At 40.3% G+C, this 14,254-nt stretch overlaps 1 protein-coding gene across 4 annotated transcripts in view; it reads right to left on the bottom strand.

Moving 5' to 3' along the window:
- Nucleotides 1-2,568: 2,568 nt before the first annotated feature.
- Nucleotides 2,569-14,254, bottom strand: part of Cenpf (centromere protein F) — a 48,011-nt gene continuing 36,325 nt past the window's right edge. For all 4 annotated transcript variants that reach the window (XM_027418715.2, XM_027418718.2, XM_027418716.2 and 1 more), the window contains 5 exons: nucleotides 13,891-14,043; nucleotides 12,502-12,661; nucleotides 10,988-11,461; nucleotides 9,507-9,685; nucleotides 2,569-3,396 (listed from right to left, as the gene is read on the bottom strand). In XM_027418715.2, the coding sequence (XP_027274516.1) occupies nucleotides 3,193-3,396; nucleotides 9,507-9,685; nucleotides 10,988-11,461; nucleotides 12,502-12,661; nucleotides 13,891-14,043 (1,170 nt within the window). In that variant the 3' untranslated portion in view covers nucleotides 2,569-3,192. The remainder of the gene's footprint in view (nucleotides 3,397-9,506; nucleotides 9,686-10,987; nucleotides 11,462-12,501; nucleotides 12,662-13,890; nucleotides 14,044-14,254) is intronic.

The raw sequence follows: 14,254 nt of genomic DNA, 5'->3' as shown, positions 1-14,254 counted from the left end.
AGATTCAATACTATTACATGATGTGATGGCAGTGTTGTTACACTTTTTACAATGTACATTAAGGTTTCTGCTATTATAAAAACAATGGCTTACAAACAAGAGACTTAGTATTTTCCTATGGTCATTCTTCAGCATGTATCAAATTGGTATTATCTTTGATTGATTTTAAATTTGTTCTACTTGGGTGTGTGTATGCTTGTTTGGGTGCACATGTCACAGCCAGTGTATGGAGATGAGAGTAACTTTTCCAAGCTTGTCCTCTTCAGGTAATCAGGTTTGGACTCACTGAAGCATCTCACCAACTCCAAAATGTTTGGTTTTAAAAAATGCTGTTTAACTCAAGTTACACACACACACACACACACACACTCATTAAATGGATTTTGGCTTCAGATCGCATAGAAATGGCTCTGGATACACTTGTGGCATCTTGTGTTACATATTTATGTGAAGCAGGGTTACCCACTAGTGATTATAAAATGGGGGTGTCAGTCAACGCCGGGAAACACTGAGTTCTCTTACATCATGCAATATCAGATGCTCAGCTAAGATTTTGTCCTTTGTGTAAAATAAAGATACCCATTCATCTCCTTGGGAAGCAAATTTGCTTCTTTGAGAAAAATGGTCAAATCATATGTATACGAAAAGGTGTTTGGTTTTGCTTTGTTGGCAGCACAGGGATCAAACTCCATTCCTTGAGCATACTACACAATCAACACTGAGTCATATCCCCAGTCTAAAATAAATTTACATTTTATCAGCAGACATCTGAGTTATATACTATTTTATATACCAGGCACAGTCTCATGTGAAAAGGGGTCACAGATAGTCAAGTTTTAAGTGCTGACCTACCAGGCATGGTGGCATCTGCTTCTAACCCCGGTACTTCAGAGACACAAGAGTGATGGGGAATGTACTTCTTTGTATGTTTATCTTATTGACTGTTAAATAAAATAATGTTTGGCCAATGAAACAGCAAGTTAGGCAGGACTAAGAGTCAAAGAGGATTCTGGGAAATGTAGCAGATAAGTGATGATCCAGGCAGGAAGTGACATAGCAAGGAAACTCATATTTAAGCGAAGGAGAAACAGGAAGGGACCTTTTTCCCGTTCGCTTCCTCCAGTGGCAGGATGTGAGCCACCGGCAAGGAGGGACGCCAATAAGGCGTCCGATAAGTCTTATAAAATATATAGATTTGAAATAATTAAGACTGAGCTAACAGATGAGAATCCTAGACATTGGCCAAGCAGCATTGAACCTAATACAAGTTTCTGTGTATTCATTTGGGCCTAACTCGGACAGGCGGCTGCCGTAAAGCTCACACGTGGCGATGGGGCTCAGGCGGCTTTTGGCAGAAAGATTTATCATAACACAAGAGGGCAGATGAGTTCCAGGTCAGCCAGGATACACAGTGAGACTGTTCTTACAATCTCACCCATACACAGCAAGCTCGGGAATGTGCCCATGCACTACTGGTGTTTGACAATGAAAGCCTTGTGCTATTCTATTCAGACATCACTTTAAGAACCATCGTCAATATGCCAACATGCTCCTCACAGCAACTAACAAATCATTCTTTACCCCCAGCTTGACACTCAACCAAAGCATGGATCCATTGCTTCTGGTAATGGAAGTATTCCATATCACAAAGGAGCTGAGGAAACCTACAAAAAGAGGACCCTGGAAAATATTCAGCAACAGCCTGTGCCAGATCTGTCACCGGAGGCATTCCTTAAAGGTGCTGGCCTGACACTGCAGTCTCTCAAGACATGGACACCATTCAGCTTAAGCTAGTGGTTTATCTTCCAACAGTGGAACTGCTATGGAACAATCTTTGTACACTGTAAATATGTGTTGCTCTCATTAATAAAAAGCTGATTGGCCAATGGTTAGGCAGAGAATGCTGGGGAGGGCGGAGTCATAGGAGTCAACAGGAGATGCAGAGGGAGCAAGACATGCTGGAGGACAGGTAAAGCCCAAGCCATGTGGTATCACACAGATTAATGAGTTAATTTAAGTTGTGAGAGCTACTTAGTAATAAGTCTGAGCCAATAGCCAAGCAATTATAATTAAGTTTGTGTGTCAGTTATTTGGAAACTGGTTGGCAGGAAAGAAGTTTGTCTACATGGAACTACTTGCTACAGACATCTTTAAAATCTAAAATGACCATGAAGGCTTGGCTGCCAATCTGAACTGAAAGCCAAGAATTAAATTATCTACTAATTTAAATCCCCGAAAACCTTTTTATCCTTATTCAGGGTACTGGGGCTAAGTCAATGTTTTATTTCATATGGTTTAAATGCCTCCATCTTTTCAACTGACAGAAGGAAACATTGCATCCTTGTACCTTTACCGATGTGACTTAATGAGCACAAGGTATCAAATAGTTGGATACATCCATATTCTCATACCATCTGTATGACCAACATTCTAAAGTATGCCTCATATTCAGTAAGCATACTGGTAGCATGTATTCAAAGATATGTACCAATTGTTCAAACATCTCACCATGATGTGGTGCCATTAGTTACAACACTTTTATATTTAGGAAATAATTTTTACAAAAAAGATTTTTATGAGAACAAATTTTAATATATCACCAGATACAGCAATGTATACCAAAGAACTATGATGACTTTAACAAGAAAAACACAGTGCACGTAAACATGATCTACACCACCTCTAGGGTGTCTGTAACAATCAAACTAATTACAAATAAATACACACTCCAATGCCCCACACACATCAACAGGTTAGTTATATGAGCAGAAGGTTATGAAACACACTGAAAGAATGAACACACCACTCATACAGGTTCTTATGTCACTCAGCTCAAATTCTTAGATCAACTATTTCTCGCCAACACTTTACACAAAAAGATCCTAAACCAAATCATTGCAGGGTTTTTTACATGTAAAATTCACACAAATCACCGTGGCGCTTTCCATTTCATTGCAGCAAATTCTCAAGCTCTAGCCACTACCATTTACACCTGTGGTTAAGAACAAGGAATTGGTAAGAAGTGCTTCCAAACTTTTCCCATCTTACATATCGGAGACCTGAAGGCCACACATAGAGCATAAGGATTCAATTATAAAGTGCTCTTTGCTCAAGACAAGTCCTCACAGGCAGGTTTGACTACTGACTACTGTATCTGTTTTGACTACTGCCACCTTCCAGAACCCTGACATCTCATTGGACACGACAGTTTTCATTGATTGGTGGGTTAGGCCCAGCAGCTGGGCTGGAAGCAGGGTAGCCCTGTTTAATGCTCAAGTCCTCCGTGGGGCTCTCCGCAGAGTTTCTCCCAGGAACATTACAGGCTGTGAGAGACTTCTCTAGGCTTTCTGGTATGGCAGTGCATGAATCCACAGAGCTCTGCTGAACAACCTTGACCTGCAACATACATAAATGTATTAGAGGTTGAAAATCACGTCCACATTTTTCTCAGTGGTTGTCACTGTTTGTTCTATAGGGGACTGAAGATATTATACATGCTAGGCCCCCAGTGAGCTACATTCCCAGCCCTATTTTTACTTTGGATTTGAAACAGAGGTTCACTAGTTACCCAGGCTAGCCCTAAACTCATTCTATAGGCCAGAGAGATCTTGAATTTGTGATCCTCCTGCCTCAGACTCCCTCACTAGTAGACTTAGAGGTCTGTACCTGGTCACATTCCCACTCCCAAGAGATGAAACTGATCACCTGGGTCAGCTCTTCTGTAGGAGGAACTAAAATCTTAGTATATTCCTCTGTGAAAGAAGGAGTTTAACCTAACAGGAGTTAAAACATCAGATGTACCCTCTAACAAGTCTCAGGCTTCTCTTGACACCACTGAAGGCCAAAGCTCCACTCCCAAGCAACTGTGACATGTCAAAACAGAAGGCAAACTGTCTAAAAGCAAAAACTGCATCTTATTTACCTACACTCATACTCTTTTTTTTTTCCAACTTTTTTTATTTGAATTAGAAACAGGATTATTTTTCATGACAATCCCAGTTTCCTTCTCCCATCCGTCCTCCCCTAGCCCCCCCCCCACACAACTAAAACCTTATCTGTCACATACCTTTTCTGCTCCCCCTGGATGGTGAGGCCTTCCATAGGGTGTCATCAGAGTCTTTCATATCCTTTGGGATAGGGCCTAGGCCCACCCCAGTGTGTCTTGGCTCTTGTTTTTTTTTTGTTTTTTTGGTTTTTTTTTTTTTTGAGACAGGGTTTCTCTGTAGCTTTGGAGATTGTCCTGGAACTCACTCTGTAAACCAGGCTGGCCTCAAACTCACAAGAGATCCGCCTGCCTCTCAAGTGGTGGGATTAAAGACCTGAGCCACTAGTGCCCAGCACCTACACTCATTCTTAATACCCACAATGTGCCTGATCACATAGCAAATGCATAACAAATTCCTAACTAAAAGCCAAAACCTGCCTCAATGGTCCCGAATCCCTGCTGCATTCAAAGCAAGTGCAATACAAGTGCATACAACTGACTTCAGAGGGAAAAACTATTTACAATATGGCAAGCACCTAGGACCCATACTGAATCAATCACACTCTCTTTTCTTTTCCTTTTTTGGTTTTGGGAGACAGGGATTCTCTGTGTAGACCTTGTTGTCCTGAAAGTCATTCTGTAGACCTGGCTGGAGAACTCACAGATATCTACCTGCCTCTGTCTCCCAAGCACAGGGATTAAAGGTGTGTACCACCATCACCTAGCTCTCAATCACTCTGTTAATAGAGTTGTTTCCATACTAGATTTGGAAGACAGTTATCTAATAATGAAGTCCAGAAAGAATAAATCCCCCATGATGTTGTGTCTTTTAGATGAAAGAGATTACACCAGAAAACAAAACTAAAAAAATGGTAAGATGTTGATGTAGTTGCTAAGTCAAAATTTATGATAAATAGGATAATGAAGAAATATAAGGTATGAGAATAAGAACAGCTGGGGAGAAGGCTATGTATTATAAATTTGAGGGCCTATGTACAATTGCCAGAACCCACATAAAAAGGCTGGGCATGACCGTGCTCTAGGACTGCTGGCTCATCGGCTTATTCAACTTAGTGAGCTTTAGACCAACGAAAGACCTTGTCCCAAAATAAAGTGGAAGACAAGGAAGTGCACAAACAAGAAGTTAAAAGCAAGAATGGAAGATTCACAGACAAGATCTTCAGAAGAAAACAGAGCAGCAAGGTGAGAGACTTGAGATCAGCTGAGCCCAGGAGTGCAAGGCTAGCCTGCACAACAGTGAGACGCAACTAAAAACAAAACAAAACAACAAAAACGAAACAGCCTAATGAGGCCTGACAATTTAGATACTCAAGAGGCTAAGGGAAAAGGATAACAATTTTCAAGGCCTGCTTGAAGTTGGTTAAGAGTAAATTCAGGCTAGCCAGACAACTTAGTGAGACACTGTCTTAAAAATTAAAAAAGAAGGCTGGGAATTTGCCTAGATACACCAAGCCCTATGTTCAATTCTACCCAGTACTGCACCTCACCCTCCAAAACGGAAAAGACAATTAATAACAATTTTAAAAGAACGACTATTCTGCAAGTACAGATAGGTCTTCAGTGCAGTGTCCCAAAAATAACTACATGACAGACACTCCCAAAATAAAATTTCCAGGTATCATTTCGAAACAGGAAAAAAAAATGGAAGATTAAGAAGATAAAATAAAATTTAATTAAGAAAAAAGAATGGAAGGTTGTTTTTCCATTTATAGTCTCTCTATAGGAAGCATGTGACTTTAAAGGGCAATTAGATAATTTTGCATTATGAAAAACATAGTAAGGGGGCTGGAGAGATGGCTCAGAGGTTAAGAGCACTGCCTGTTCTTCCAGAGGTCCTGAGTTCAATTCCCAGCAACCACATGGTGGCTCACAACCATCTGTAATGAGATCTGATGCCTGCTTCTGGCCTGCAGGTATACATGCAGGTAGAACACTATACACAATAAATACATATTTTTTAAAAAAGAAAAGAAAAACACAGTAAATAAGAAAGCCTGCTTCTATCTCAGATCATATGCACAGGACACTAAAAAACAGCAGCCAAGGACCAGGAGTTGGTGGGAAATTACCATGTGTGAAAAGTTGAAGGGAAGAAGTTTTATTGGTACTACCATTCTTGTTTCTTTTTAAGAGAAGCAATGAGAGTAACCAAGACAAGGATTTCCTTTGAATCTGCCAGTCACAGGGACATTCAGTGAACAAGAAAAGGAGGAAAGCAGGGAGAATGATGGATCACACAGAAATAAGGAACTGAGTCAGCAAAACCGCAAAACCTAATGAAGTGACTGCAGAACATTCCTTGGCTTTTCTGACATGGAACTGAGTCAGATTGTAAAGTGCGAGTGTGATGCTCATGTAGACACAGTCTGCTTCTGACGGTCCACACCAGACAAGGCTCTGAATCTAACAGACAGTGCCACTACCCATCTTACCAGTGAGGTCTGCAGCCAGAGTGGGGAGAGAATAGAGATGTAGACGGCTTGGTAGAAGTGAATCCTACTAGCAGGGGTGGGGTGAGGGTGGGGGGAGTAATACAATGTCCTCAAAGAGCTGTTAACTGACCCTATCTATGCTCAAGGAATCACTACCATCCATGTGAGTCCTATGATTTATAGAGGCCAGACCCCCAAGCAGAACCATCAGGGAATCAAGTCTACAAACAGCAGCTCTTCTGTCTCTAGCAGACTAGGATTCCTTGGGCGTCCTCATCTCAATGACAATATCAACAGAACAATGCACCCCATGTATCTCAGTCATTCCTCTCTGCCCTGCACTCATCAGATGCTAACAAATGGCATGAGGAGCTGCCTTGAACTTAGCCTTCACCTTAGGGGAGAATTTACAGTTTTGAGTGTCAGAGCACCTGTTTTAGTAACAAAATCTTGTTCTGTGTTTTCTAAACTCAAGGATGAAACATGCTTGTACAGAGCATCTCAGAAAATGCTGACTTAAAGTGAAAATGACTAGGCTATGTTTTTAAAATGTGAATCTAATCAAAGTCTCCTAGACCCTCTTTTCAAGAGGACCCCCTGCCATTCTTCAAGTGCACAAAACTGCTTTGTAATTCATAACTGCTGGTGCCGACTAGACTGCATGTAGCTAATGCAGAAAACACAAATCTGCAGGAAACCATGGTTACTGCTCCATACCAGCAGGCTCCACAGCAGTGTGGAGTGCAGGCCCCCTAGTGTGCAAAACTCTTTCTCCTAGGTAATAAATCTGAACACCACATGCAAACTGCTTTTACCATCAATTTCTTATAAAAAAAAGAAAAGACCCTGTGGTAACTTCATAGGACAGTTTCCTATCTTTATAAAAGCCTTATTACTAAAGTCACTTCAAGATAATACAGTTCCATTCAATCCTCAAACATTTGTTAAATGGCTGACTTTTCATTAGTCATGATGACATAGGTAAACTAGTCACATACTGCAAACCAGAAAACAGATACTTGGGCAAGCAGTACCCAGGGAGTCAGTTCCTTCTGACAGGAGTCCAGATCCTAGCTTAGTGCCTGTTTTCCTATTGTAAGGATCCTGACATACAGAACATCTGTATTACATACGCTTCAAGGAGGAAGGAGCTGGCCTTTTTTTTTTGTAACTGAGGAGTGAAAGGTGCTCCCTATCCCCTAGCTGGCAAATGGCAGTCTGTACCAGATCCTAAACGGATCCCTAGAATTGTGGCTATCCCACGGCCAACAGCTCGTCAGAGCTGCTCAGCTTCACTCCTTCAGGGAGCCTGCTGTTTTACAGAGCTTTCCTCATCCATGGGGGAGTCAAGATTCACTCTCCTGTACTTCAGTACTGTTGACTCCAAGTGAGAGTGGGGAACAGAGATAACTGAGGGGGAAGGAGAAAACTGCACAGGATAATTTACTACTTCTACCATGAAGAGTGGACCAGTCCATTCCAGTGTATGAAAATTTTAAGATCCTTCCTCACTGTTAGCCCTAACTTACAAGGTTTAACTATATATACCATTTCCACATCAATCAAAACAAACCAATTTGTAATGTGTTGCTATTTTAATACAACTAATCACCAGTTTCTGGATTCTGTGCTAACAACCCTAACATACAAGAGCCACTTACTACACTTGTGAAGAACTTTTTCTTTTTTTTTTTGCTAGTTGAAGGTTATCCAATTGCATACTTAAACTCTGATAAGTGAGCAAAGTAACATCACAAATTTTTAAAAATTCCTGAAGTTACTTTAGAAATTTCCAAGAATATTCCCAGGGTTCCCAGTTTGAGAAATACAAACAAGCTGCAAAACAGAGGTGTGAACCTGGGGAGGTTTGAGTCTTTCAGGAAGGTCACCTTCATTCTTTTACCACACCAGTGTAAGACATCAACAAATAAACCTGAGTTAAGAAATGTAATGGGAAGGATGCAGAGGTCATGAGCGAACAGAAAGGTTGAGTCAGGTGAAGAACAGAAGAAAGGGTGTGTGATAGGTAGAGTTTTAGTTGGGGGGGTGGTAGGGGAGGAAGGGAGGGAGAAGGGAACTGGAATTGTCATGTAAATCAATCTTGTTTCTAACACAAATAAAAAATGGAAAAAAAAGATAATGCTAATATGATCTTTGTTAGATTAACCAAAACCCTACTGTTGTTTGTTATTTCGATCCTGAAGTTTTTCATAAGTCTTTCCTAATTTATTGTCTCTTTTTGCTATTAATGTCTTTTTGTTTTTGAGATTATAATAAAATTACATTATTTCTCTGTTAAAAAAAAAAAAAAGAACGCCTTTAATCCCAGCACTTGGGAGGCAGAGGCAGGCGATCTCTGTGAGTTCGAGGCTAGCCTGGTCTCCAGAGAGTGTGCCAGGATAGGTCCCAAAGCTACACAGAAAAACCCTGTCTTGAAAAGAAAAAAAGAAAAGAGAGAGGGAGGGAGAGAGAGAGAGAGAGAGAGAGAGAGAGAGAGAGAGAGAAAGGGTGAAACTTGGTGTGCACAAAGCATAGAGAGGGAGCTATGGTGCACATCTGTAATGCCAGCACTCAGGAGGTGGAGGCATAAAGATCAGGAGTTCAAGGCAAGCCTGGGATTTTAAAAGTTAGGTAAAACACATGTACTTGTGTGCAAAAATGGTACCGTTAATACAAATTACAGTATTAGAAATAAAAATCAGCTGAGCAAATATTCTCCACCTTATGCTCAATGTAAAGAATAAAGGTCAGAGATCAGAAGCCTTGACAGGAGAGGGGAGACTAACAGAATGTAAAATCTCAACAGTGATCAAAACCTGTGGCCCAAAAGAAAACAGCCTCTTTACACCATTTAAGCCATGCTGAGAACTCTCTGACAAATGTACTGAGTTTCCCAGGAAGCTATTCACAGCAGCCCTTTGGGTAGAGGAGGAGATTAGACCTCAGGAAACTGTGCATCCTTAGACTTGCTCACTCTGGGATTTCTGAGTGAGAAAGTACAGCAGCCAACCCTGAGCCACCTAACAGACTTCCAGGATGGCAGGCAGGAAATGACATTCACAGACTACCTTTTGTGATCTGCTGCCACCAGCTGTTGGTTTTGAGGACTCTGCAATGTTTTCTTTGCCTGGTGTTGGGGAGGATCCCACTAACTTCTGCGCAGCAAGGCGGGGGCTGGTTCTGATCGGCATGGTAGTTCTCCGCAGGATATATGGACTCGTTTTGCCTGTAGGAATGTCAGCAAACCCTAAGGGCAAAAAAGCTGCTTGTCAGAAATGGCATTCATTAGGGACTTTCCATTTTAGCTGTGCCAGCAAAGGAGTTCACGTGCTTGTGGGTATACAAAGTTTCAATAAAATAAAAATAACTAAAAGTAAAAATAACTACAAGACCTAGCTTCTCTCCAGTCACAGAGAACAAAGTATTAAACTACATAATTGCCTAGGTGGTCATCAAATGAATTGGAAAATTAACAGGTTATCCCTTATTAGAAAGACAAAAGATTTAAAGACACCACAATAAGGAAAAAGGATCAGGAAGAATCACATTTAAAAGAACAAAAAGTTTTGCTTTTTCTACAGGGTTGCATGATCTTGCATTTTCTAAGACAGGCAGGACATTTGACACAATGGAACTGGAATGGGAAAAGGCCAGTCCTGTCTGAAGAGGGAAAATGTAAACGAATAGTGATTATAGGACTTGTCAAAGTATCTTTGTATTTGCTCATACTGCCTCCTTCCAGGAAAGGAACTGACCTGACTGGTGACAACAAGAGAAGGCTAGCCACAAAGACACTCTCATCACAGCAGCATTCAGATCCAACTACAGGCGATGCTCTTAATCCCTTACAAATGAGTCATCAAGAGAGTGACAGCTAGCTAAATACTTTGGAACCATGGTTACTAGAATATAACTCCTCCAATCAGTTATGATTTCAAGGACTAGGGCAAAAGATCCAACCTGCTACAGATTTTTTTGTTTTGTTTTGTTTTGTTTTTTTTAAATAAAACTATGTGGCTGAAGCTGGGGTATGATGGCACATGTCTACAATCCTAGCACAAAGAGGATAAGACAGAAATGCTTCAAGATCAAGAACAGCCTGAGATACACAGGAAGATTCTGTCTCAAAATATTAAAAAGAATTAAAAATCAAGACCGAATTAGTAAGGGGGAAAGTCTGCTTATGTCTTAAAGAGACTGCAACAATATCAAATAGGTGTGAAAATTCTAAACTCTCACTTCTAGGAGGTCAATGTCAACCAGATCACTTGTCCAGTTCATGTGGCTCAAGAAAGGGAAAGGTGATTTAAAAAAATAAGAAAAAAAGAATTTCTAACAGACTTTTAATGGACTAGTCTCTCCAGGCAGCTAATATATGATAATTGAAAACCCTAAAAAGTAAAGGTTTCTATCTTTGCACATGCCGACTATTATGTGAAATCTCAAAATTTCACATTTTAATACTAGGAATTGAATAAAGGGTCACAAGCAAGCTAAGCACATGGTTTACACCCTCAGCCCTATAATTCTGTATGTAAACTATGCGTACCTTTTTTTACGACTTCTGGGAGTCCCTCTAGTTCAAACTTAGTCTCTTCCTTGTCCTCAGTAGGATGCACGCTACTATTGACTGTTTTCTTGCTTTTTTTAGAAAATGTCTCTGGTGCACAAGGTGGTGTCCCACTACCATTCTCCCAAATTCCGCTGGACCTTTGTCTCTTGCCTGAAGTTTTACTTTGGCCAGATGTTGACTTCTCACTGACAGAAGTGGCTGGAGATGGTCCTGGAACCGAAGAATTCAGTAAAGGAGAACTGTGAAGACGCTGTTTGGATTGTTGTGAACTCAGACGAGCAACTTGTAGTTCTAGCATCTCTTTGGCTTTCTCTAACTCTTCATGGCTTATAAGCAGGGAACAGTACTTATCCAAGTACTTATCTGCTTCCTTGATTTTTTCTTCAAGAGTCTCTTTTAGCTCTTTGTTTTCAGTCATTAATTTAGCTACATTATCACCCACAACAGTACCTGTAGAAAACAAAGTGACACATCATATTTACAATTGCAGCTGCTCCCGAGCATCGTTATAGACAGTTCCCAGCAGGTAATCTTTAAGCCTGTTCTTTGAACTTTTCCAGGAGTTAAGGACAATTATCTGTTCGTGTCTGAAGAATATGAAGCACAATCTAGTAGATAGTTTAAATAAAACCCATCCAAACTTTAACTCCCTTATAGAATTAGCTACAAGAGATCAAGCAAATTAACTTTTTATATCCCCCTTCCCCCATCCTTCTTTCTGCCACAAATGAATAAGCACTATAATTCAGTAATGATCTTAAAGTCCTTCTTGTATGGTTTTGGGGACAGGTGCCCAAAAGCTGTGAAAACATTGAGAGAATAGTGGGTTGGTAGGGTCCAATGTAGAAGAACCACATCAAGGCAGAGGCCTCAATCAGAGTCTAGATGCCAGGGGTGGCAACCAATTCATGAGGCAAACTTCCAGATTCCAAAACCTACTCCAACTACACTCTCAATGGGAAAAACCACTGAACTGCCCTGCCACACTTGATCTAGAAGCCTCCCACACATACCAGCCACGGAAAAGCAGAATATGTGGGTGGATAAAAGTGGCAAGTTAATTACCAATAAGCAGAAGAAAAGGGGGGGAAAAAAGCTACTCAAACAGTACCAAAATAGCAAACTCTTTATGGATAACCATTAGCAAAAGGCACCATTCAGGTTTTCCTCCATGGAAATAATTATATTTCGAAATGTAGGCTCCATTCTGAATCCTATAGTTACCACACAAGGTTAAGCCCAAAATTCAGAAATTAGAAAATACTACAAAGGCCAGGTGGTGGTGGCGCATGCCTTTAATCCCAGCATTCGGGAGGCAGAAGCAGGACAGCCTCTAAAGCCACAGAGAAACCCTGTCTCGAAACCCCCTCACCCACAAAAAAGAAAATATTACAAAGAAGCCATTAAAGTACTTTTTAAACATGAGTACAAATGGAGTATTGAGGTGAATGCTGACTTCCAGAAGACAGTATGCCCCAGCTAAAACCCACCAGCTTTCTGCTTCTGTGCAGCTTCAAGTTGGCAGATCTCTTTCTCCAGCATCCCCTTTTCTCTTTCCAGCTGTTTACAAGATTTGAGCAACAACTTTATTTTCCCCTGAGCACGCTGAAATTCCTTCTCAAGCTGATTCACAGATTTACAATGCTCTACCTACAAAAAACATGTAATATCATTTAAAACCTTGAATTTCATTTTACAAGTATATAGAAGAACTAAAACATATTAAAGCAGCATATACTAGAGTTATGTTTAAAACACAACATCTCAAGATTCATAAAACAATCCCCCCTCTCTTCTCAGTTCCCTAAATCTCCCTGATAGCCAATGTGGGTTTGGGAATTTTTTCAGCATCACATCACATGTGTTAGATGATAAAAATTGCCACAACAAATCCAGTAGGTTGTGTGTGACAAGTTCCACAGACTGAGCCGATAACTTCAAAAGGAGGTCTCCTGGAAACGGTTGTGGAACTCTCAGCCAGAGTAAAATATTGGGCTGTGATTCTCTCGGCAATTTGTTTTTCTACTCCTTTTTTTCACATTAATGAAATGTTCCTAAAAGCCTATGCTGACATTTCAAACAAAAGAAATAGATAAGAAACCATCCCCTGAGATGGGGTTACTAGCCAGGACCTCATCTCAGGAAAAACCAGTTTTCCAAATCATTCATGTTACTCATGTAAGTACAAATAGTAAAAACTTCCCCAACAATAAAATTTCATATGGCTATACATGTGTCATCGAAAGTGGGCTTAAGTGTCTGGTAACGAAAGCTTTTAATAAGAAAGAGTAAAAATAGTTAAAATAGCTCAATACTTCAAAAACTCACAAGAACTAGGTAATAGATGTTAAACAATAACTGACCACAAAAATATATTAATTTGATTTAAGAAATATGTGGTTAGCCTTGGATGATACTATGTTAATCAAGGATGGTCTTATGTTTTGACTAATCAAGGACAAATTTTATGTTTTGATTAACCCTGGATCCTATGTTTTGGATTTCTGCGTCACTGTGCCAAGTAACAATAATGTCATATGTTTGGGTTTGTTTAACAAAAACATCCCCTGAGAAAATATCTCTATAAAAAACCTTGTTTGAGAACTGCAAAATACACTCAGATTCAAACTGCCTCTATGTTTGTTTCTGTTTGTTACTGCCAAATCCTTACCCACCTATTCTTCAAGGACTCTCATCCCAGGGACTCCCATACCCGGCTGGGGTGGTTCGTGGCAGAAAATCACTACAATTCTGAGCACTATACAAGCTTGGGTTCCGAAACCTGAAAAAGTTTGATACACTACAGAATGTCTTACAGTCAACCAGAGTAGGCATGCCAAATTAGTAGAGCATAACAAATCTGCCTTGAGGAATCTTACTTTGAGGTTCTTTAATTCTTCTACTGGAACTTTTAATTCTTCGGTTAGCCTATTTTTCTCTTTATTGAATTCTTCTTTCAGCCTTGTTGTTTTCTGTACCATTAGATGCAGCTCCCTCTGTAGCTGTGCTTCTTTCCCAATCATTGTGTTAATCTGAAATTTAATATTCATTAGCAACTGCTCTGGGTAGTCTGTTCTTACTGAACTAACCACTGCTAGACACACACTGTTTCTTTAAGAAAACGGAACCTGGCTGATCCTCCCTCCTTCCACTCACCTGGTTTTCTCAAAACCTACTAATGAGTTTCCATTTTCTTCTCAGCAAAGATTTAAAATAGCAGTAAGAAAAAAAAGTCTTAAGACT

This window comes from Cricetulus griseus, chromosome 5 (assembly GCF_003668045.3).
Source record: "Cricetulus griseus strain 17A/GY chromosome 5, alternate assembly CriGri-PICRH-1.0, whole genome shotgun sequence".
Taxonomy (NCBI): Eukaryota; Metazoa; Chordata; class Mammalia; order Rodentia; family Cricetidae; genus Cricetulus; species Cricetulus griseus.
This window is presented reverse-complemented; position numbering and strand designations above follow the sequence as displayed.